The sequence below is a fragment of the Scomber scombrus genome, chromosome 7, assembly GCF_963691925.1.
Source record: "Scomber scombrus chromosome 7, fScoSco1.1, whole genome shotgun sequence".
NCBI lineage: Eukaryota > Metazoa > Chordata > Actinopteri > Scombriformes > Scombridae > Scomber > Scomber scombrus.
The window spans coordinates 23,504,973-23,529,825 of NC_084976.1; the positions used below are offsets into that span (position 1 = coordinate 23,504,973).

At 38.1% G+C, this 24,853-nt stretch overlaps 3 protein-coding genes across 4 annotated transcripts in view; 2 read left to right on the plus strand and 1 right to left on the minus strand.

Moving 5' to 3' along the window:
- vwde (von Willebrand factor D and EGF domains) overlaps positions 1-4,169 on the minus strand; it is a 33,641-nt gene extending 29,472 nt beyond the window's left edge. The window contains exons 1-2 of the mRNA XM_062422586.1: positions 4,094-4,169; positions 496-686 (exon numbers count right to left, since the gene is read on the minus strand). Coding sequence (XP_062278570.1) covers positions 496-686; positions 4,094-4,169 — 267 coding nt within the window. The remainder of the gene's footprint in view (positions 1-495; positions 687-4,093) is intronic.
- Positions 4,170-13,203: 9,034 nt separating this feature from the next.
- Positions 13,204-15,098, plus strand: si:dkey-30e9.6 (uncharacterized protein LOC564083 homolog). The gene is made up of 4 exons (XM_062423147.1): positions 13,204-13,638; positions 13,841-13,889; positions 14,232-14,374; positions 15,012-15,098. The coding sequence occupies exons 1-4, from the start codon at positions 13,204-13,206 to the stop codon at positions 15,096-15,098; spliced, it is 714 nt and encodes a 237-aa protein (XP_062279131.1).
- A 4,324-nt stretch (positions 15,099-19,422) lies between these two features.
- Positions 19,423-23,503, plus strand: arl4aa (ADP-ribosylation factor-like 4aa). Of its 2 annotated transcripts, none has more exons than XM_062422256.1 (2): positions 19,423-19,478; positions 22,060-23,503. In XM_062422256.1, the coding sequence occupies exon 2, from the start codon at positions 22,161-22,163 to the stop codon at positions 22,761-22,763; it is 603 nt and encodes a 200-aa protein (XP_062278240.1). In that variant the 5' UTR covers positions 19,423-19,478; positions 22,060-22,160; the 3' UTR covers positions 22,764-23,503. The 2 variants fall into 2 exon arrangements, with proteins under 2 accessions (XP_062278240.1, XP_062278239.1); XM_062422255.1 differs by lacking the exon at positions 19,423-19,478 and adding an exon at positions 20,322-20,713.
- Positions 23,504-24,853: the final 1,350 nt, after the last annotated feature.

The following is a 24,853-nucleotide window of genomic DNA, read 5'->3' on the forward strand; positions in this document are numbered from 1 at the left end:
ATTTTAACATTTGGATGACACTCACATTGTAAAGAGCAACTTCCAATGAACACAATATTAGTAAAAGATTAGATTTATAGGAGTCTTTTCTGTTCGATATTAAGAACCATTAGCAGAGTTTAAGTGAGATTGATTTGAAAAGCATGCACTTTAACGCTAGTGTAACTTTGGAAAGAAAAATACAGACTTGATTTTTACTATGATGGATTGCAACTCAAGTCTGCTCATTGATTTTCATAACATACTCAAATTAAGCTGTCTGGGAAGGTCGAAAAAACATTTTGGCACAATTTTTTGGATTTGAAAATGATTAGCTGTAATATGAAGTAGACATGACTTGCTGTAAAACAGACAAAACACTAAATCCTGTAACCCACAGCATAAATGTTACTGAATATTTCTAATAGTTTATATACTGAATGACAAAGAAAAACAACAAATGTCATCAGATTTCCATGTGAAATTCTCCAGTCTGTGTCTTTGCAAGATGTTTACCTCCACACACTGGGTGGGCATGCTGGCCGGCTTGTCAAAAATCTGAAACTGGTACCAGCCCGGAGCGAGGGAGTGATCACAGATGAAGTCCTGCAGGGACGACTGCTGCAGCCAGCTGGAGCTGAAGGTGGTGCTTCGGTAGGGGTTGTCGAGGACTGAGTGGCCGCCCGGCGCACACTCTGGAGGGAGAACTGCAGCCAAGCAGACAACATAACTACTGTATGTACAATAATACTGCCAATACCAGTGATCAATACATAGAAGGCTTTCTTCAGGTTATCCAAATAGTGCATTGCAGAAATGCATTTCAAGCTGGTCTGAGTTTAAGATAAACATTTAAAATTGAATTTAAAAGCTGATAAAAAAAAAAAAGTTGCAGTGCTGCCCAGCATGGAGGTTTGCACATAGGTCATGAAATGCATTGATATGAGGGAGAAAGCATGATATTATTATTTCATTTTACATACAAAAAATATGATAATTTTAGAAAATATGATGCATTTTTACAGATTTAACTACCCAATAGTCAAATAATATTATATAAAACTCAATCTGACACACTGAGATGAAAAATAATAATAAAGGTAAATTATCTTTTCACACCTGCACCATTTTTATCTATTTTCCCAACCAGGTCACTATCAGGTGTGTCATCTGTAGTTTAGAAGTTGAAACTACAGCTGATGAATCACCTTCCTGTCTTTATTAAATAAAAGAGCTTCAAACACCAGAAGGAAGAAGACCTGAGCTGGAGCCAAACCTAACTGCATTATTATTAAGACATCTCTAAGCAGGATGTGACTGTTGTCCATATGGTCCATTTTAAGATATGGGTCACATGAGATATAGAGGGAGACAAAGTACATGGTATTCATCTGCCTGTGAGCCTGTCAAAAACTTCAAACTATCTTGTTCTTCTCAGTTTGAGGTCAAATGTGAATTGAAAACACAAGGGACATTATTTATTTTGATCATAACAAAGTAAATCCTAGAAATATTTCAGAAATAAAAAACTCTACATGAAATACATCCTCTTTAAAACTTTGCTGAGTGGAAGGAAGTCCTAAAACTGCAACAGAGACAAATCAGGGGCCCTGCAGGTTAAAGGTTAAAAGAGGACTCTTAAAAACACAGCTTGAGTGCTTTAGGATCATTAGAGCAGTCAATAAAATAAAAACAAAGACATCTCACATCTGCAGGAAACTTAATTAAAGGATTATGAAAGATGTCACGGAAACAGGCAGACCAGAGGCGGTAGTGTTTTGTTGTGACCATTTTCACGTGTGAAACTCAGAATGAACTGTGACTACAAGAGTCAGTCAGAGAGAAAGATGAAACCTCATAAACATGGCTGGATTAACCTGCTATGGGTTTCTTTATGTACTAATTTGATTAAAACCTTGCTCTGAATTTAAAGTATTTCTTAAAAAATTAAAATATCCATAAATAAATAAGCAGCAATTAGATTTACAGTTAAAGTCAGTTTGGAATAAAAAATTCTTAATTCATTTTTATTGAGATTTTAACACCTCAAAATTCACCTAATCTGTATCATTCAAGCTGTGTTGGTGGTCAGACTTGATTGTGTAAAGACTACATAACTGAAGAAAGAAGCTGACAAAAACTGTATTCAGGTCCTTCAAGCACAATTTAAAGGGGACATATCATGCTTTTTCTGATGTCACTAATGCAGTGCCTGCTCAAAATGTGCCTGTTTAAAATAGGAACGATTGCTTGGCCAAGAGCCAAAGTTTATTAATATTGAATATGTCACTTATGCAAATTGCCCCAAATTCAACACTGCACATCCTTGGGTCCCCAATAATAAATCCTACCAAGAGTGAAGTAGATCGGATTAACAGTTATCGAGATATGCAAAGGACATACATACAGAGATTCCTTCCTTTAGTAGAAAGATTTATATGCTGTTATATTGTCAGATGTTTATGTTAAACATTGATAAAGCTCCAAAATGTGAGGTGAATATATATAAAAATGTTTTCTGCTTGTCAAAAGCCAGAGTTTCAGCCTGCTCTGAATGCTCCATTTGCAAAGTTACGTCTACTTCCTCATCGAACTGACGTCAGATCATTTCCTCCTGCCCACATATATGGCTATACTTATATTGTTCCACAGGCTGTCCGTCATGTCCACTCGCATATTTCAGATTGGATTTCAACTTGAGCATGTACAGATGAATTTGAGAAGTTGCCATTTTGAGTAAAGAATGACAAAAAGAGGTGACAGTCCTACTACTACTGTTTGTTTACATAGCCTCTGGAGCCGGAGGAAGTTTCCTGAAGCTTCAGAAAGGGGCTGAACTGAGGGGCTACATAAAGGGCCAGTACACAATAAATAAGTTATTCATGTAAAGATAAATATAGATCTGGAAATGTGCATGATATGTTCCCGTTAACCTTATATTATGCAGCAAGTAAGCCTACCATTACACACAAAACTAAAATACCAGATTTTCAAACTAGATTGTAACACAGAGCATCAAAATCAAGTAAGGGAGGACCCATCATAAGGTTCTTGCCCTGCATATTCCTGATAAGATTATAATTATCACAAACCCATTGTTTCTGGAGCAATGAGCAGTGAATCCTAATTTGTCACGTAGGTTCAATGTCAGCTGAAAAAGCAAAGCCAGAGAAAACACTTTTCTGGGAGCTGCAAGCGGCAAAAAGGTGACACATTAGCCTGTTTCCAGACTTCTGAATCGCTGACAACGCCTCCAACGCCTCCAACGCAGGAATCCAAATATATCCAAATAAGTCAAAATAAATTTCAGTCTAATGGTTACAGGATGTGGAAAATTAGGAAAGGATGCTAACTCCACATTAAGAAGTGAAGACAGGTGATGAGGGAGGTAGTTTAGGGGAGGGGAAGTTTATGATGTGTGACCACAGAAGTTGAAACATGGCCATAAAAGTATACGACCACAAAAATTTGAGTAATAAGGAGGGAAAAAAACTCAAGCTGGGACACAGAAGTACCACCCTGCGCGTCAGCAAAGGGGGCAAGTTTTCGGCCCTGACCTGAGGGGTCAAGTGAAAGGTGATAGTCTGACTGAGTCTGCCACAATGGTGACAGGCAGACAAGTCACTGAGGGTGACGACAGGTGATGTCAGAGCTGACCACCCTTAAATCTTTCAATCTCAGCACCTGGTCACTTCAGTCCTCATCACCTGAACAGGAACTCACAGAGTCCACCTCCTGTCTGCCTGTCTGAGCTAAAGGCAAGTGATAGCTCATTAAATTACACTTTGACCATGACTCTTGGAGGTGCAGTACACTATGTGGCCTTTAATGACAGCTACATGATGGATGAGGTGTCAGCTTCTTTCTGGCGACAGGACAAATCCTACCAGAGGAACTTGATCATCTACTACTTGAAACAAAGTGAATAAATCTGATTTTTCATCCTATTTTTTCTCACTAGATAAAATAAATAAGTCATCCGCATCACCAGAGAACAGTTAAACAAGATGTTGTGTCTAATAAATGTACGTAAACAAAACAGCACACAGGGAGGCTAACTCGTACACAAACTGTCAAACTCAATAGTATTTGAATAAGTTAGAGGTGGACTTACCTGCTTGAGCGTGCATTGCGTGAGGAAGTAAAAACACAAGGCACGGAAGAAGTTTCCAAACTCTTTCAAGTCTCATCGTCCTTCAGCCACCAAACGGCGCGAGCACTGTCACCGTTTCACCGAAAGTCTTCAGTCTGTTCTCCCTTTTCTGTTTTCCCCAAAACAAAAAGCTGCAGGAAATCCTCAGACACTTCACGGCTTGTTAAAGTCACTTGTTGTTGCAGGATTGAAGACGCTTGTCGGCTAATGCGACACGCCGGACTGCAGCGGCTGACCACAGACTGCTGCAGGCTGCAGCATCACAAAGGAGGAGCATCAGCGGTGCACCTTCCCATGACCCACACCTCCAAACCTCTGCACACATCTGCCACCGAGCTGCAGGACTCTTGGCTGTAGAACAACTAGAAAATACTTTAAATTCAGTTGTGAAAGATCAAAATATGTCATCTTTCATTTCAGGCCCAAGTATTTGTTTGCTGTTGGTTATATAACAAGTTATATTATGCAAGGCACTTATGCATGATAAAATAGTACTAGAGCTGTAATTTAAGACTATTTCAATCTACTGAATGTTTTCTTAATTAGTTGTTGAATCATTTGGTCTATTACATTTCTAATTACTCTTTCCAAAAGCTTCAAGGTGAGATCTTGAGCTTGACTTTGGGTTTTTGGAGCAACAGTTCAAAACTCAAAGATATTCAGTTTCACATAAGACAACAAAAAAAATGCAGCAAAACATCACAGTTGAGAGGCTGTAAGCAGGAAATGGGACGTTCTAATGTCTTAAACTATTACTCAGCTATCAGAGTAGCAATTTACTGTCCATTTGATGAATCAATTAACAACAAAGAACATTTGGGAGCTTTCATTTGAATTACGCTAACCACTGAAATACATGAATATATAATATGTATACATAAATATGGTGATTAAAAATGTTGGACATCCTCATTCATTCTGGACAGTCAAATATTTGTTTTGACAGGTTTTTTTTACAAGTCGGAATGTATGTAATCAGGATGTGCAAAGGGAAAACTTAAACTTCATGAACTGAAAAGCAAAAACTACCAAAACTATTTTATTTACATTGGTGATATCATAAAGAGAGATTTACAGGGGTGAGACACCATAGAGCTAAATCACCATGACTATGCAAACAGTAGGGATGTCCAAAACACCTATGTATTGGCCAAGTCTTTACAACAAAATTTCATCAATCTTGTTATTTTGAGGCAATTAAAATCAATAATCTGATTCAATTTCAGTGTTTACAACTCTTCAAATTTCTTTTCTCCATTTCTAAAGAGAGAAAGAAGCAGACTGATGGTCCAATCATGTAGGCTAACCATTGGCCTGCCAGTGATATTTCATTAGTCACCACTCCAAACCACTAAAACAGATGCTGCAGGGAAATGGGCTCAGCCAAAGAGTGGGATTTTGGATAAGCAAGATATCACATTCACGTCCTTTTCCAAACTGCTTGTTTCCATTCTCACGCTTAACTGCAGCCATGCTCCTCGGATAGAGTTTCACCGGCAGGAGCTGGAGAGCTGGAGCTGAGTGTTCTGTGCAACACCTGAAACTGATCTTTTTCAGAGAGGAAATATGAAACACAATTCTGAATAGTAGGGAATTCTGGAGGCAATTTGGAGAATCAGAGCTTCCTTATAAAGTGGCTCAGATACGAGTTTGTGGAAGTTAATCAGAGATGTTAGATGAGAAGTGGAAGAAGAAGCAGGGAATAAAGTGTGTGTTGTTTTAGACAGTTATTTGCTAATATGATAAGAGGTTGCTGTCATCAAATTATCATCAATTTAAAGTCAATTATATTCCAGATGTTCTTGTCTCATTTATTTGCATTTTACAAGAAGTTAGGGTTTCAACTAACAATTATTTCCATCATCAGTTAATCTGCCATTTATTTTCTTAATTGAGTGATTACTCATGTTATCCAAAGAATGTGAAAAAATAATGAAAAATGCCCCATCACAGACCTTAAGATTATGTCTTTAAATGTCTTGTTTTGTCAAACCAAACAAAGTTACAATGATTTAAAACAGAGGAAAGCATTTTAAAACAAACATTTAAGAGGCTGGTTGGCATCTTTGCTCAGAAAGTGACTCAAATGATAAATGGATAAGTTTCCGTTCAACTAATCTGTTAATGAATTAACTGTCAATAGTTTTCTTATCTGAGAGCAGCTTGAACTGATTTGGCTCTCTGTTCAAAGTGGTTAGTCAGCTCTGCAGGAAGTCTGTAGAAACACTGCTGAAGCTTCGTGTCTTCAAACCCAGAACAATGATTTTGCTAAGTATCGGCAGGAGGACCATTTTTGAAATAAAGCGAACAGTTTAAGTAACCTGTAAAGTTTCAATAAAGTCAGTGAGACAATATTCTGTGATTAACGATGAATAAACCTTTGGACAATTATTTCTGCAGATTTAAAGAGAACTAATGGGAAGCTGACAGCTGTGCAGGTCATAGACTTCTCCCAGTGCAACATTAAGGTGCCTGACTGTCTTGTTGAGACGCTCGCCTGTTTTACTCCCAGGCGGAGGAGGGATATAACCCCTCCCTCATAAATCTCTTGGACCATCAACCTGGTAAGAGCCTGGAATAGCCATCAGGTGAAAACCTTAACCCACTTTCTTCCTGTCTCCTCATGCCTCGACTTATACAACCAGCAATTAAATCTCAATTGGCCCCCCTGGATGGAAAATATAAATCTATGTGGCCTGAACATTTAACATACATACAGTTCACGTCATGCATGAGTTTGTACCTTTCAAGTTACACCCAAGGAGCAAAAAAAGCAGTAAACTAATTAGGATAATTACCTCGTTTAATACTTTAATCTACACACAAACTAATTTTGTGCAATTTTCTCTCATTATAATCAGTTATGCAGACGTGGGAGCACTTCAGTGTCTCCTGGGAAATTTGGTATCAGCTAAATGATGCAGGGAATGCAAACTGTATTTAATTACTGTAACCTCTACACCGCTGACAGGAAAACTGATTGCACAACTTAAAAGTCTTAAAATGTGCATAAGGAGAACACAAGAAGAGAGGCACAGGAAAATAACAGACTCTAACACAAATAAATCATTCATTGACAGCTCAACTTCAAATTCTCTGCATTTGTAACTATTATAGTGATTGATAGTTGGTGTTTCCTCTCTGGCACATATGTGTGATAAACACTTGTATCTTTTCATCCACAAAGCCTCCATTGGACATTTACCAGCCTAACATTTATGCTGGACTGGATGACAGGACCCCAAACAAACTCACTGTACTAACTGTTTCATGGTTCAAATCCTGCAGGTCTTTTTTTCTTCTGAATTTGGATAATCTTCCTTAAGTTTTTCAGTTTTTGTGCACCAAACATGTGTGGAGTTATCTTCAACACTCTCACTACCCCTGCACAATTCAAGACTATGACCTCAAACTGCTTTACCTCAGTGTGCAACTGTCTAACTGAGTATTGTCCTCTTTGGGTCTATTTAACCAGACGTCTTTTGTTTCATTGCAAAGAAGGAAAGCTTCAATGATTTTCAAGGTTTGAATGAATAAATATATGATGCATGCATGTAGTGATTCGCATATAAGCTCATCCACTTACAGTAGACGATTTAAATAACGCAGATCCTGTGATTTACAGCAGTCGGACCAGAAACAAGCCAACATGCTCACAATCCAGGTACAGTAAATCCTCCAACATCATGTTGTGCAGGCCTGAACATGAATACTTTTCCAAGTTTGTCCTCTGTGTCTTCTTTGTTGTGGTGTCTCCCTCCATTGCCTGCAGGAATCACAAACATCAGCTGAAATGAATAATTCAGCACTAAACCAGCTCTCTGATTTAAAGCCCACCTGTGGCTGCTCACTCTCAGTAAAGGGTGCAGGTGCTTCTGTTTTAGGTCTCAAGCACATTGAGGTGATGAGCTTCCCCTTGTCTTTGTTGGGCCCCTGTGGAGAAGATTTGGACTACACCTTGCAACGATTCCTCGACTGTCTTGGCTAACAAGCGCATCATGTTTTGATGACAGTGGGAAAAGTAAGGTCCATCTAAATCAGTCAGGTGGTATGATGGAGAAAGTTGGATTTGGATTTTGGATACAGACACATTTTCAAATCCCAAACTTAAGTAAAAGTAACATCACAGTGGGAAGTTTTATATAGCACAATTATTGATATAAAATGCATATTGTAAGAATATATGTTCATATAACCAACATACAACAATTTAACTTTTAGTTCTCAATTTCAACTGTTTATCAATTACTTTCCCTTATGATTTCAACTGTTTGATCATAACTTTCAGCTGATTATTTTTATCAAACTGCTTTAACTTTTATCCGTTGCTTTTAGCTAACGATTTCAACTGTTGATTATTAACTTTGAGCTAATGCACCATGCATGAAATAACAATCTTTATTCTTTAGTTGGGTTAGCCCATTCAATGGGTTGCAGAAGTACCTCCTGTGGTACACACTGGGAATAATTGTGCTGTTAGAAACAGTCTTGCATTTTAATTTTTTCTTTGGTAAACGTTTTGAATGTACTTAAGTGTGAAGTTGGATGCATTTAACACATCAGAACTGCTGAGTTTGTGTTTGTTTTGTGATTGAGTTTTGCTGCAGAAGGAACTGCTTTGTGTTTAGTTACTGTCGAGTACACTTGTGACCTCAGAGCAGCTGGGTCATGACACGAGCTATTCCTGCTGCAGCCCCCGACATCCATCCTCCCATCACATGCCCCAAACCAGACTGACCACTCATCACTATCTGCCAACAATGTAAACAATGTCTATGCAGTAACAAATCAATCTCCTTTTTTCCAACAGAGATATGTTCTTGCTACATGTGGTCTATCTAATAATCTAACAATCATAATAATTTTCCTTAGAAATATATGTAAAAAAAATACAACTATGATTAGTCTGGCTGTTTTTGTCCTAATGAAACCTGAGTAAGATGCTTATTTTAGTGCAACTATTTCATCTAGACCAGAAAAACGTTACACAACTTCAGGTTTACTTTTTGCAAGTTTGCAAGTGCTTAAATACTGAACAAAGGCTGTGTTTTCAACAAATGAGACCTTTTAACTTCAGAATTCAAGCAAAACTAATGTGCAATGTACTGTACAATGGCTTTTGCTATTGTCTAGTGATTTAATAATCTCCAGAAATAGGGAATCACTCATGGAAGTTGACGTAGATGTGGGAAATTTATGGAAAAGGTGCGTTATAAAAAGTAAATAATGCAACTTCATCAAAAACATGTATGAATGAAATCAGCATTACAAATTCTGTGTCTGTTTTATCCACATGTATTACATTTCAGGATTTACCAAATTTAACATCTTTTGATTTACAGCATACTCCCCTCCTCCGTCTGAGCCCAGATGAAAGCAAAGAGCAAAAAGGAAGGAAGAGCGTCTGATTTGAGGGGATGGGCAGTGATGGCAAAAACCAGAAATCCTCTCATGCTTTAATGTTGATGTTCAAACAACAGTAAAAACAGATGGCGGTCCTGACACAAAGTCAGACGTTGGAAAAGAGTCCATTAATGAGACCAGTATGTGGGGAACCATGTCTTCAGCTTAGCTTTGGATAGTCTCAGCTTGTTTCTGTTTCCTTCAGCAGTTCCATAATTTATAAGCTTCTGTGTGTTGCAGGCTGATTTATCTGTGGTGTTTTTTCGATGCAATTAGGCACCATCATGTTGTTGAGTGCCACAGAGACGACTTTGAGGCCACTGAGAAGCAGGGTCAAAAGTAGCATCTCAGGCTGTCACGTCTGACAAAAGGCTCCCATAATTGTTTCAGCCAAACCACTGATTGCACGGTGGCTGTAAATGTCACTGGATACAATAGCAGGTCTTTTTCCGACACGGAGCTGTGGGGCCAGAGGTCGAAAGGAGCCTATGAAGGTGGAGGCTCCTGGTTTTACAGGAGCAGGCGGGTCAGCTCCTTCACAGGCGCTGTTTGGTCTCAGCTCGGATTTCCTGTTGCCTTTGCCCCCTTGTGTCAGCTGTCCAAGTCGGTACAAACAAAGTGACTGCTGCAACAACTGTCTGGATAAACTCTCTGGCATACAGATCAGTGTTTACATGAGGGTCTCTCCTCTGCCTTTCTAAAGCTTCTGTTTTTCTACCACTATGACCTCTCATAGCAAATTAGCACAGTGACAAACAAACAACTACATTTTTAAAGGATTCCCGACATCCTGAATAACTTACAATAGCTCAAAACTAAAAAGAAAGCGGCTCATCATGAAGTCAGAAAAAGTCACACACTTTTCTACACACAGTGTGGTCATCAGCGCAGTTATCATTGTTTAGAGCAACCATACAAACAAACCTATGAAAAAAGATGTTTCATTCTATATGGTATTATTTTAATCAACACACTCATTCTGTACTGTCTTCATATATACATATGTGTATCTATTATTTAAAGCTCCATTTTATTTGGCTCTGAACGTGAACCTGTTTATTTATACATCCAGCAGATATAGAGCAATATTAGCATTCATTTGTAGTTGTTTTTCTTTCCAACCTGCTGAATGTAAGTTCAATATTGTCTCTCCTTCTAGCTCTGTTTTGGTTTCTAGCGACTCCTGAAGGAGATATCTGCTGTTTTAGCTGATAAATGCTCCACTGTCGATGTTTGATGTTGGGCAGGTAGTGTGCAGTGGCTTTTTTTGTTGCTGAAAGTAGTTGCTGTAGCTGGAAATGGGGTAGCTGAAAGCACTGAGAGTGAAACAGAAACTGATTTTAATCGTAATTATAATAATAGTATATAGTAATAATTATAATATCATGATATGGATGGGATCATCAGTGATAAATGTCAGTGATGAGTCATAAATAGCACGCAGGGACTTCAACATAGAGGGAGCTGCATGTCATCCCCTATGTCTAAAATAAAAGAAAGGTTACAGTATCAACCCACCATATTTATAATTGAGGGGAAAAAGAAAAACATTTGCTATGCTGTAATGTTTTCTATATTTATGTATATTGAGATTTGATCACTTCAGAAGCCAGATGTTCTACACTAATCAATAAAGCATGAAGGAAAAACAGCATCTTTTCCCTTTTACTACAATCTCCTTTCCAGACTATTTCTCTAACTTTTATGGGAGGTTTAGTCTGTAAAAATGTCTTATGTAGCAGACATTAAACAGCTTTCATCCAGAGCGATTGCAGCATGCATGGAATCTGGAAGAAGCATCATCTCTGCATGCCAAGTCCGAGCCTGTCTCTGCGTACGTAAGCATTCATTATACTGTAGAACACTGAGTTACCAGGACTGTTTATTTCAGGACTTTCAGATGGATTTAAAGTCAGGTGGCCAAACCTCAACCATTGTTCCTCTCAGTCTACATGACAGTGTGTTCACCTCTTCACTGCCAAAAGGCCACTGAATGGATCCTACTGCTTTCTTTGCTGCATTTTACCTCTTTACTCAGTCTAAACTTTACAATTATTTTATAAAAACAGAATTAGTGAGGTGACTGAACTGTCTGCTTCTGTCAAAAAAACTGTAAATAGCTAAAAAGCTGCTTGATTATGGTATCTGCTGCCATCTAGTGGAGTCATTTAAATATTACACACACAATTGTTTTTGTGAGAACAATATACAGACTTTCATGAGTTCCCTGAAGATTTACTTCAACCTTAAAAGCCATATGCAATAATTAAAATTGTATGTGGTTATAGGATCTTAAATATTGTTCTGACAACACAAGTTTTTGTTGGTAGGATTATGAGACATTCCTTGCTTTTATGTTCTGCTCCTTACTCCTGGAATAACATGCATTTACTTCTAAATTTGTGTTTTCTGGTTTTAGTTTTGTAAATACATGACTGCTTATGCATCTTAACTGGATATTGTCTATATTCTTTCATAGCCTGTAGCATTTGTCTTAGCCTGTTTGTTTTTGTTGAAACTATGTTTTTTATGCTGCTCTATTAGCTGAGAAATTGAGTTTTTGAGATGTTTACTTGTTAAATAAAGGAAAAATTAAACAAATCCCAGTGAAACATAGCAGCATTAACTTTTACTGCTACATGTCTAAACATTACACTAAGCTTAACGTATTTCTACTTTAACCAAAAACAAAGTCTTAACCTTAAAATTGCAGTAAGTCTTTTGAATACCTCAGATGGAAGATGACTCCCCACAATGTGACAGGTTAAACAGTGTTTCTATGTGTTTTTACAAAATCTGTAGTTTCTACAAAATCTGAAAAGACAAAACATTTTCTTCCTTAAGCAATAACTTCTCCAAAGTTCTTGCGTAACATAAAATCTTAATGATGGGAGTGCAGGACAAAAACCTCTAAACTGTAAACTGAATTTGGAACCAGATATCCTGCACACTGCCTCTGACTTACTTTATTTAATTACTAATATCAACCAACATCATAATTAAATAAAGTCAGTGCAGCTAATTTGTGGTTCCCTCTCAGTTTTCTATAGCAAGGAAACCATGACTCCTTACTGTACTGTGTACTATCCTAAACAGGAATACGTTTAGGATTTGGAGTTTGTTAATCCAGTAAAGGTTTACTTCTTGAGGCATTTGGAGCACTTGAACTGATCTCACACTGGCAAATATCCATGTTCACTTGTGATGGTCTGATGATGTTTTCATAATCATCACTGAACGACATGTTGCTGTGGATGAGAGTGTATGCCAGATGTGAGATTTATAAATGTAAACCTTAAAATTTAAAATTTAAAGATTAGAAATAAACACAGAATTTGTTTTCATTGGTTTTTAAAAGCTGCATTGCTCCTCAGAGGGCACATTGTTTGCACTGTTGCTAAGTGTTCTGCTTTTGTTAAATGTCCAACTGAGCTCAGCCCACTTAATTCTTTTTGTTAAGACTAAAAGAGCTGGTTACCAAGCAGCACTTTTTATGTGTTGTGTCTGCAATCAGCTCTTGTGCCACACTGTCTGATACTTTCTCCTGGGGCTGCAGTTCAACCTCAAACTCTGTGGATTTAAACTTGTGTAGAAGTGACAGGCCAGGAGAAATATCTAAATGAAATTCAAGGTAAGCAGGTAACTTCTTTGTCCATCAACAAGTCAAAATGGTTCCATATGGTTTGTTGCATCCACTGTCCTCAGTCTGCTTTGAGGACAAAATACAGTTCTCTGCAAGTCAGGACGTCTACTTTGCAAGAAGCAAATGGTTCACGCTCCCGGAGGCTGAGAGCCGAGGTGACGTGTGGAGCATCAAGCCACCAGATTTCTCTCTTAAACTGTACAGGTCTCTGTCAATTCCTCAAAAGAAAGAAAGAAAGCCGTGTGTGAATCCAGCTGTATCACAACCAAGTGAAACAAAGCGGAGAATTGGAATATTTCTACCAAATATTTTACATGAGAATCACAAAAGGAAAGACTCTCCAAAGTTCATCACATCATATCGACCTCCTGATGCTCTGGCTTCTGAACTTATGTTTGTAAAGAAGGGGAAATATCCTTCTGGGCATTTCAAGAACCACAAACTTCATAACTTCAGACCGGTAAGTGTCTGTAAACAGAAACTATGAGTAGACCTTCTTCTATTGCTTGTTGTGTATCTTCAAAACAAAATAATGACAAATATAAAGACTAGACTAACTAGAAGAAAGGAAAGCATGTTGTAATGTTTAGTTTGACCACTGGATGGCGATAAACACAAAAGATTAACCTGAAGAATTTTTTTTTTTTATCTCCTCTCTTCAGCTTGATGAAGACCTTCCAGATATAGTAACTGCATATGAGAGGGACCCTGGTAACCTGAATTTAAGATTAAGGCACTTGGACATTAGTAAGTGGTTCAACTTTGACATTTCATTTATTTTCCTTTAGATAACTGTGGCTGTGGCTTTTTCTCAGACTCTTGTAGTCTGAATTTACTTCTAAACTGTGCCACCACCAGTCATTGAATAAACGCATGTTGTGCCAATGTCAGCACGCAAAAGGAAAAAAAAAGCCTGTTATATGATCACAAGTTGATTGTTTCACTCAACAGGATTTTTGTTTAGTCTTATTCAGTCAAAAGCTTGTTTCCGTACATTGTTGAATACAAAGTCTGCCCCAACAGATTAATAAATGAATATCTTTTCTATTCCAGTGCGCACCACCAGATCAGAGTCAGACTTAAGTTTGAGGGACACCAAGACAAAGATGAACACCTTTAAACCTGCAGAGCCCAGATGGGATGAAAGGCTCATGCTCCCTCACCAGCCCTGGCCTCCAAAATCAGCTTCCTACACAGTCAGTAGATGGTGTTGCAACATCACAGCTACATAAAAAGCCACTTCTAATATTCTAATATTCTCTTATATTTAATGAAAAAACAAACCACAATAATGTACAGTATACACACATTGTGTGCTGTAAAAACTGTGATTACTGTAAAACATTGTTAGAGGTACATTTCCAGGTTAATATTTTTACTCTGGAGCCCTAGCTTTTTACTTTCAAGGAGCATCTTTACATATGTTCACCTCAAGTTTTGGATCTTTTAAGTTAACATAGACAGCCAACATTATAACAGTATATCAATGACAAAACAAAAAAAACATGTTATATTGCTTTTAGAGGGGACATAATATACACATTTCCAGGTCTATATTTATATTCTGACGCTCTACTGAAATATCTCTGCATGATTTACAGTTCAAAAAACTCCTTGTTTATCTTATACTGGCCCTTTATGCAGCCCTTTGAGTTCAGCCTCTGTCTTTAACAGGCTGTTTTAGCTCCTGTCTCTTTAAGGGTCCCCTCCCAATGAGCCCACTCTGCTCTAATAGGCCAGCTCCCGAATGCTACCTAACAGGAACAGTTTGATTGCAACAATTACAACTATTTTAAGTTACACCTGTACTGACTCTGAGTGTCTGCTTCACAGAGACACCGACGAAGACGAGGGACCTACAGTGCATTCTTGGACCGCGTGGAAGAGAAACTCTCAAACTCCTGGAAAAACAGATCATAAATCTCTTTTTTAAAATGTATTTTTTTTAGTGTAACATGCATATGTATTTGTTTTCCTTCAAATTATAGACTATACAAACAGGAAAAGGGGATAAAACTCAACAAAATACAGTTGTGATCGTACAACATGGTGAAACAGAAGTAAGAGTATAAGACGCTGTTTAGGACCACAACAATGACTTTGCATGTTTTAGTCTATTTACAACAAATTACATCTGAATTTGATATCACAGCACATATTACAACACATACTGAAGTTTTTATGTTTTATTACCACATCGCTACAAAGTGTGTTTGTTTCAATCAGGCTGGGAGTTCCAGTCCTCTGAAATGAGGCCAACGCGGAAGTAACTTAAAACTGCATTCTATCAAAAGGCCACCAGGGGGCGACCATTTTGGTGTCAAAAGGACTTCCGTCTCTATACAAGTCAATGGAGAATTCCCCAACTTCTCACTTGATTTCTAACCTCAGTAAACATTTTCAAAATGTGTGTATGGTCTCAATCACTAGTTTAAAGCCTTCTTCAATGCAGTATGATGTTTATTTGTGAAATGTTGGCCTCTCTGATTTTATATTTGACGATAAAGCAGGGTATGCATTAGGGCGTGGCTACGTCTGATTGACAGGTTGATTGATTCACAGGTTCAGGAGCGCGGACAGATAGACTGCAGGAAATAGCCGTGAACTTGTTTCACACCGACAGTTTTCTCTGGAGTTTTGTGGTTATAGTTAGTCGTAACAGCTAACTTGGTTAGCATCACCAGGTTGCCGGTGTAGACTGTGGTAGATCCAGGCCTCGCAACCTCCCCCGCTCTGTCCTCTTTCAATACAGTATAAAATAAAAACCGTTACAGTGAGTGGTAACCATAGACTGTATATATGAAATGGACGTAACAACCGTGACGTCACCCATTGGTTTGTTGACTGCTGCCCGGAGGCCAATAGTATCGGATCTGAGCAGCGCCATCTTGAACATTTCAGGTGCATGCCGGGAAAAAAAAAACACGGATTCTACTTATATCGGCATCAGGAGGGGCATGAGGCAGAGCGGGGTAGGTTGCAAGGGCTGGATCTACCACAGTCTACACCGGCAACCTGGTGATACTAACCAAGTTAGCTGTTACGACTAACTATAACCACAAAACTCCAGAGAAAACTGTCGGTGCCAAACAAGTTCACGGCTATTTTCATACAGTCTATCTGTCCACCCTCCTGAACCGGAGAATCAATCACGACGTAGTCACGCCCTAATGCATACCCTGCTTTATCCTCAAATATAAAATCAGGGAGGCCAAAATTTCACAAATGAACATCATACTGCATTGAAGAAAGCTTTAAACTAGCGAATGAGACCATAAACACATTTTGAAAACGTTTACTAAGGTTAGAAATCAAGTGAAAAGTTGGTGAATTCCAGTGTTGGTCAAGTTACTTGGAAAACGTAATTAGTTACTGATTACTTCTTCAAGAAAGTAATCCAGTTACTTTACTGATTACTTATTTTCAAAAGTAATTAGTTACTTTAATAATTACTTTACTTAGTTACTTTTCAAAAACATGATGCACAACCTGAATATGCTATAAAGCAATAGACCTTTCAGCCTAATTCTATTCTTTCTGCATATTCCATCATATACAATTGAATCAAATGAAACAGTCTCTTTTTCAAAACTTGTTTTATTAGTTTCAATCTTTTAACTTTATGCACATTGCATCAAGCACAAATTAAATTAAATGCAACAGTCTCTGACTTGAAGAAAATTGTTGAACATTTAAACCTATTTTCTGCACATTCCACCATATTCAAATAAAATAAAGCAAGTCTTTCTTCTGTTAACTTATATTTTTCTATTTTTCTATTTCTATTTGCATATAAAATAAAATTATTTTTTGTGTTTATACGCCTTCATTTGAATAGATGTAAATAAAATACAGCAATAAAATAATTAAAATCAAAGTCTCTCCTGACTGTATTCTGAATTATTAACATTTGCATATTTTAACAGTCGGTCGGTAATTTTTCTACGATGCGTCGGAATGATTCAGAGTCTACAGTGGAAATGGGCAACATGTCCTCGACAATATAGCCAGCGACGAGCTTCTTCAGTTCAGCGGCACTAAGTCCTGTCGCTCTTAAGTCTATTTTCACCTGTTTAGCAGGAGAGGGGCCGTCTGAGGTTTGCCCGGTGGAATTGGATGTGGTAGCCGCATCGGTCATGTCAGTGGGGGGATCCGGGGGTTTCTCAATGAGTTTCACATTCCTGTGCCGGCTTGCTAGGTGCTTGCTCAGATTTGAGGTGGAATTTTTCGCTGTAGATAAAAGTTTTCTTCCCACGCAGAGTGTACAGCGGACGCTAATGTTTTTGTCACTTTTTACTGAGTCAAACTCAAAGTAATGTTGGTACTTCCAAGCATTAAATGCTGCATGGTCCTGCTCTCTCCCGCACTTCATGTTATCTGTTGTTGATCTACACACGTGTCGTTTACCACTGACGTCGCCCCGCTCATACTGATTGTCATGAGACAGTCTCACAAACAAAATCACGGTTCAGTAACGCAGCCTGCTTGCGGGAACATAACAGTAATGTAATTACTGTTTTTGCAATTGTAATCCCTTACTTTACTCGTTACTTGAAAAAAGTAATCAGACGCGTTACTTCTAACGCGTTACTGCCCATCAGTGGTGAATTCTCCATTGACTTGTATAGAGACTTTTGACACCAAAACGGTCGCCCCCTGGTGGCGTTTTGATAGAATGCAGTTTTAAGTTACTTCCGCGTTGGCCTCATTTCAGAGGACCGGAACTCCCCGCCTGGTGGTAACACAGCTGCAAGCACAAAAAATGAAAAAATTGCATCATTAGAGATTATTTTAGCTTGAAGATGATGGCAGAAGACATGCAGTGACTGTGGTGTCATGAACCGCTTTGAGAAGCCTCACTGGTCCACTGACAGCTGCTCATTCAGTAACCCAAGAAATATAAACACATGAAGCCTGCACATGTTCGCAGCATATCTGAAATAGCTGCTTTAAATGACCATCTGTGACTCTGTGCATAACTCACACACTAAATATAAATTCAAAAGAATATCAGTCGCTGCATTAAACCGCATGACCCCAAAGGCTGCTGTATGTTTTTCTTATTTTAATACCCTGTGATCCTTTTCATAAAGCAATAAAATCTTCCATCTCATGTGAAATGTTTATTGCAGCAGGGATAATAAATATGTTATTTGCTTGTGTTATTCTTCTTTACAGTACTGTGTAAAAGTCTTGTGCCAATCAGGAAAAAAATGTACACAGCCTGAAACAAAACATCAACAAGAAGGAAAACAAATCAACAAACAAATTAAACATATGAATCATAAGTCTGCCAAAAGTTTAACCATTCTCAGCAAAAAATACTAATTACATCACTGTTTTGATTTTATCTTGTTTCTGTAGTTTTGATTTTTATAAAGGGAACTATATGACTTTAAATTTAGACTACAGTATCATATTACGACATATTAGTTGGATATTTGTATGTAATAAACTAACTGTATGAATGAATGGATAAATAGTTGAATACCTCAAATAATAGCTGTGGAGCTGCTTAGTTGATTAATTGGTTAGTTGTCAATTATTAAATTAATCGCCAGCTGTTTTGATAATCATTTACATGTTTACTTACTTTCTTGTCTATTTTCCTTGTTTCCTGAAGTGGTGTAATATACAAATTTCCTTTCTCAGCATCAATAATGTATTTTCTTAGTCAATGACAATAAATATCTTTGGGTTGTGGACTGATAGTCAGGACAAAAAAAATACATTTACATTGGGCTTTAAGTAAAGAGTGATCGACATGTTTCACCACTTTCTGACATTTTATAAACCAACAAATCAATTAATTAGATATATTAAAAAATGTTAATAAATAAATAAAATGGATATTAAGTCATCTTTAGTAGCAGCCCTTTTAAATTAAAAAAAAAATCTAACAAAAAACCCTTATAGTTAAATACCTAACAGAATGGACATAATAACTATCGTTTATATGATACATGGTTGTTTATTGTTGTGGCTGATTTAAACTCTATGTTTTGTGTGTTATATAGTACAGTATATCTGTGTGAAAAATAAACAAGTGAAAACCCACTACATATGACCTAAATCAAAGGCAGGTTATGTAAGGCGGTCACTGTTTGTTATACTTCATGCATGGTGGGCTGCAGAGGGGCTGTGGTGCTTTTTTTTCCCTCTGACCAATCATTTTAAACAAAAACACGCGAATGAATGAGGGGCGGTGCTGTTTTCTGCAGGACGTACACACACACACACGTACACACACACACGGACAGAAAAGGGAAAACGGGCTGACTCGTCGAGCTTGCATCTACGGTAAGTTTTAATTTGACTTTTAAGCGATTACAAATGTCCAAACTGTGGAGCAAACAGCTCCACAGTTTACTATCAGGCTACTATCTGACTATGTGTTTATACGGTTCAGTAAAGGACTACAAAAACAACGCGAATGGACTACAAAACAACGCCAGGGATTCAGGCACCTCAGGTTTATACTTTCTCCCATAGACGCCTTCTCTGTATAGTCTGACTATACATATATACTTTACAATAACGTTTTTCATTATAATGACTATAATAGTCATTATAATGAAAAACGTTCTCAAAATAAAGAGAAAGCATTTAAAAAATAATTACTTATCTTGTGACTTATTCGTATGTCAATATTTTTGAGATACTAAGTCATTATTTTGAGAAGGTTTCTCATTTTATTGAGTTTCTATTAGCCAGTATTTTGAGAGTATCTCATTTTGAGTTACTAAGTTATTATTTTGAGAGGATATCTCATTATTTAGAGTTACTAAGTCATTATTTTGAGATAGTATCTTATTATTTTGAGTTAAAATCATTATTTTGAGGTGATAAGTCATTATTTTGAGAAAATTAGTCAGTATTTAGAGAAAGTTTTTCATTATATTGACTTACATGATTCATTTTCCTATCACATTGGCGGAAATGGGCTTCCATATATATCTGCATGTTCATGCAAGCACACAATTTGTCATGAACGTTGTCAAAAATGGGAGTTTAAACTTCGTTCATTCATTCATTTTTTCTCTCGTGGGAATTAACTAGCCTCCTCAGTTTCCATTAGCAATAACACTGAGTTTACACACGCTGGCTACAACCTGTCTGCAGCTCAACAGCACCGAAATGTTGACGTGAGAAAATAACGAAAAAACGTAAAATGGTGTGACAGACACGACTGAGCAACAGGTGTCCTTGGTTCCCGGGCTAGACTCGTGACTGACAGCTGTCTTAGCCAATCAGCTGACAGAGAGGGAAGCGTTCGAACCAATCACATGATCCCGCATTGTCCGTGTGGGCGTTGATCCAGAGCTGGCACAAACACACACACACAGCAGCAGTGTCATGAGCGGTGGATCCACACAGGGCGCCGACGACAGACTGGGAGTGTTTGACCGTGTCTAGCGAGGGTTTTTCAGTCTCTCAGGTGGAAATACAGCAGGGCTTAAATATCTAAAGGTTGTTAGAGGCTGGAGGAATCGTGTTTCTGTTCAGTGCAGGTTTAATTTTGTGGCTACAGACTGGTAGGTAACTGAGCTGTGTGTGTGTCTAAATGTGCATGTGTGTGTTCACCTGCCATGTAAATACTTGTTTTATTCAAGGTGTCAGCCCTCTGTAATTTTAGTGCAACATCCACCTGAGAAAGCTATCCACATAAATCACTGAGTAATTATAGTCATGTAATTATTTAGCATGTAATACCATTAACAAGGATACTACCATAGTTTATCCCCATAGGAATGTAACAGTGATACCATGGATTCAATTTATTGTAACAAGGTGGCATTCATTCCTATGTAGTACATTTTAGTAGCTGTGAACTCCTTATCAAGTATATTTCTGTCATGGCACCTTTGGTAGCGTTTTTGCTCTGTTCAAGCAGGGTAATAAATCAGTATAATTTTGACTTTGAGATATCAGAATGAATACAACATGCAGGTCAAAAATCTTATAAATCATAACAGCTGTTTTATATAGTAACTGATGCACAAACATGTAGTTTGACTAAGTGATAGGAAAAATAAATACCCTTTTATGTGTCTTTATGGACAGCCATTAATTTCAACACTAGCAGTCATCCCTAGCCAATGTGTAATTGACTAGGGTAATGTCATCACACTTTTATATCAGCAAAATAAGTCAAAAATATTCTATTTGTTCTGTTGGCTAATGTAATAAATGCTATTTGTACTGCTCACAAGGTAATTTGCATGTATTTCTGCTGTACATATGGCCTCACCAAAGCTAATGACCCTTTTTTAGGCCATGTGGGTAAAAACATAACATCATACATATTATATAACCTTGTCAAGTTGTCATGTAGAACATGTTAGCAAATAGTCACCTTTTCTAGTTGATATGGAGCAACTTAAGCATGAATTTTGAGTTATGTTTCTGTTAGTGTGACAACCACAAGTCTAGTAGTCATTCTCATTTTACTCTGTGTTGGTGTCCAATCACTCCTGAGAAAAATGTCTGTCTCTTTAGCCCGCTACATTCTTCACAATGTTCATGGACTCGTCACTAATTTTGTCTGCCATATGGTGCTGGGCAGCCAGTGTTCAGAAGGTTTTACAAAGTGTTTTTGCTGAAAACAGCAGCCTCCCAGACAACCAGCCTTGTCCCAGACAAGGTTGTTGAGTTATGTAGTTTGCAGGCTAGAAAACTAAACTATAAGCTAAAAGAGCTGAGGTCAACAACAGTGGGGTTTTAATTCTCAGTGGGTTCATCAGTACAAATGATATTTTGCTCATTACCTATCATCATTTGCTCCACTCTTAATATAAAACTATTGATTAGTGCAGCTTTTAAGTGCTACTGTCTATGGAAACCTATGTTTCAACTTTAATAACGTGCAATATGCTTTCAGGTAATTGCTGCAGTCATTTTGGAATATAAGCAACTCTGAGGATTATTGTTGGACAGGTGGATCGAATCTCCCAAATCACCAATCCTTCCCCATGAGGAAAGATGGGGAATGGATTGTCGGAACAACCTAGCATGCTGTCAAGCATCCCGTTCTTCCAGTCTTTTCACATCGCCATCCTCGGGTTGGACTCTGCAGGGAAGACCACTGTCTTGTACCGTCTGCAGTTCAATGAGTTTGTGAACACGGTGCCCACCAAAGGTTTCAATGCAGAGAAGGTCAAAGTGTCCCTGGGTGGCCATCGGACTGTGACGTTCCACTTCTGGGACGTTGGTGGTCAGGAGAAGCTACGCCCTCTGTGGAAGTCATACACGAGATGCACGGACGGCATCATATTCGTGGTGGACTCTGTGGATGCAGAGCGCATGGAGGAGGCAAAGACAGAGCTCCATAAAATCGCCAAGACCTCTGAAAACCAAGGCGTGCCCCTCCTGGTGGTGGCTAACAAACAGGACTTGAGACACTCTCTTGGACTGGCTGAAATTGAGAAGTTGCTGGCTCTGAAAGAACTGGGCCCTGCAACACCATGGCACCTGCAGCCAGCATGCGCCATCATAGGAGACGGGCTCAAGGAAGGCCTGGAAAGACTCCACGACTTGATCCTGAAACGGAGAAAGGTGCTTCGGCAGCAGAGGAAAAAGAGATGAACTTTACGAGAAAGACTTGTCTGCTGTTTTTTAAATATGTGAAGGAAACAGAGGATGTTTCTTTTGAGTGTATACAAGCATCCACTGCAGGTGTAGATTCAACATGCTGAGTTGTATCAGTCCAAAATTGAGCTTAAGGATTCCCAGTCTTGGTCTTGTGAGGATGCCGTTGAACAGGAAGTGACACGTAAAGGAATACAGTATGAAGATGAGAAAGTTTCAGACATGTGTTGATATGAAGAGTTTATATGGTTCAAAAAGCGCTGAAGGTTTGGGGTCTGGAAGGGTGATAGAAGTTGCTTATAGGATGCTGTATGATTCATTAATGGGTTATGGCTGTTCCAAACATTATTACCAAAAATTATTTAAGAAAAGACATTGACTAGATGAAGGGTTAGTTTGGTAAATGAATGGATATCATTTCACCAGAGGAGCAATGAAATGTCAGTAACATCAGTTTTATTTTACAGTTTTTATATGTTGTTATAACTTCTTATTTTTTTTACACTGGACTTTCTCTGTGAAAGAAAAGTATTATTGTGCATAATTGCATTACTTTTATTATTGATTTGGTTGCTGTCTTATATATCAAGTTTATTTTTCAAAAGCACTTTAGATTATCACTTTTTATTGAGTTTACAGTTTTTAAAATACAGCATATTGTGTTTGATTTTACAGAATACATTGTCATTAGACAGATTATACATCATGTTTTGCTAAATAAAACATATTTAGACCAATGTTGGCGATGATATGAAGGCTATTATTCTGTCCACTTTGTTATTCAAGAGCTTGTATTTACAAAGCAGATGTTGGGATTGTAAACTTCAGTTCATTTGTGTGGGAGTCAAGAGGCTTGTTTGACTCTGAGAGTAATGATTGGACCACAGGCTCTTCCAGTACAGGACTAGTTGTACGACCACGTGTGAATGTTGTGCAAGGGGTTTCCAAAAATCTAAACACATGCTCAGTCATGTTAACCTCTAATTATCACTTTGAAGAACCTCCCTTGGTTTCATTTTAAGCATCTTGCACAATAATTGTGTTGACTCAGGAACACGCCCCAAAGCGTCAAGGTCCATTTAGATGATTGTGTGCAGATTTAGAGACCTGTATTGCCTGTTAAGGTGAACTTTGACATACCTGCAATACATGTCGGCTATGTTTCACATCAAATACTATGCTGTGCGGCAGTGTTTGCATGTCTTCCTATTAACTAATTAGACACAGGTGCTGTCAATCTATACACATCAAAAGCAAAGTTGGTGCAGATCTGTGAAACATAATACTAACATCTAAACAACATTCCAGAGCTATCCACAGTGGAAAAAAACGCAATGTGCATGTCTTTCGACTATTGGCTGCTGCTTTTCAAAGGGTTAAAAAAATGCAGTGATGCATCACAGCACAGACAGGTCGTCCTTAGGGCTTGAAAATGTTGTCAAGACAGTCTTGAGGCCAAACCCAGTACAACAGGGCTGAGACTGAAGCCATGAGCATTGCTGAGTATTTTTGGACTGAGTTTGACGGATATGCAGCCCAGTGTATTAATGCCATTTGTTCTCACAATTAATGACTGAAAGCCCAGCAGGCCAGTGAGGCAGCAGCTGGCTTTCTAAAATAACTGTGTGATGCAGATTGGTAGTTTGCACCGCTCAGTGGCTGAATCACCAAACATCCTGACCATATAAATATCTGTTCCAGTTTAAATGTGATAATTATGACCTTGATGTGGGGTTTTAGTGCTGTATCTCAGAGGGGAGTGCATTTAAAAATAGATTTGATAATGAAAAACCCAATCCTTTGCACTAGATTTCACAAATTTGTTTGACTTTAGGGTTACAGCACAAATCAATGGAGTACTTCCTGATTGATATGTAGCTTTGTTACAACTTCTATCAGATAGATCAAGCAGAGTGCAACAGGAATTATGGCTGGAGGGTGAGGAGGGATGCATGAGACAAAGGTCCTGGTTGGATTTGAACCCAAAGCGTTGCCATTACATGAATGCCCCATTTTTGTCAAATGTTGATGAATGATGTTTTTGTGTGTTGAGTAGCCCAGGTGCCTCTTCACAACGTGTTTATCAA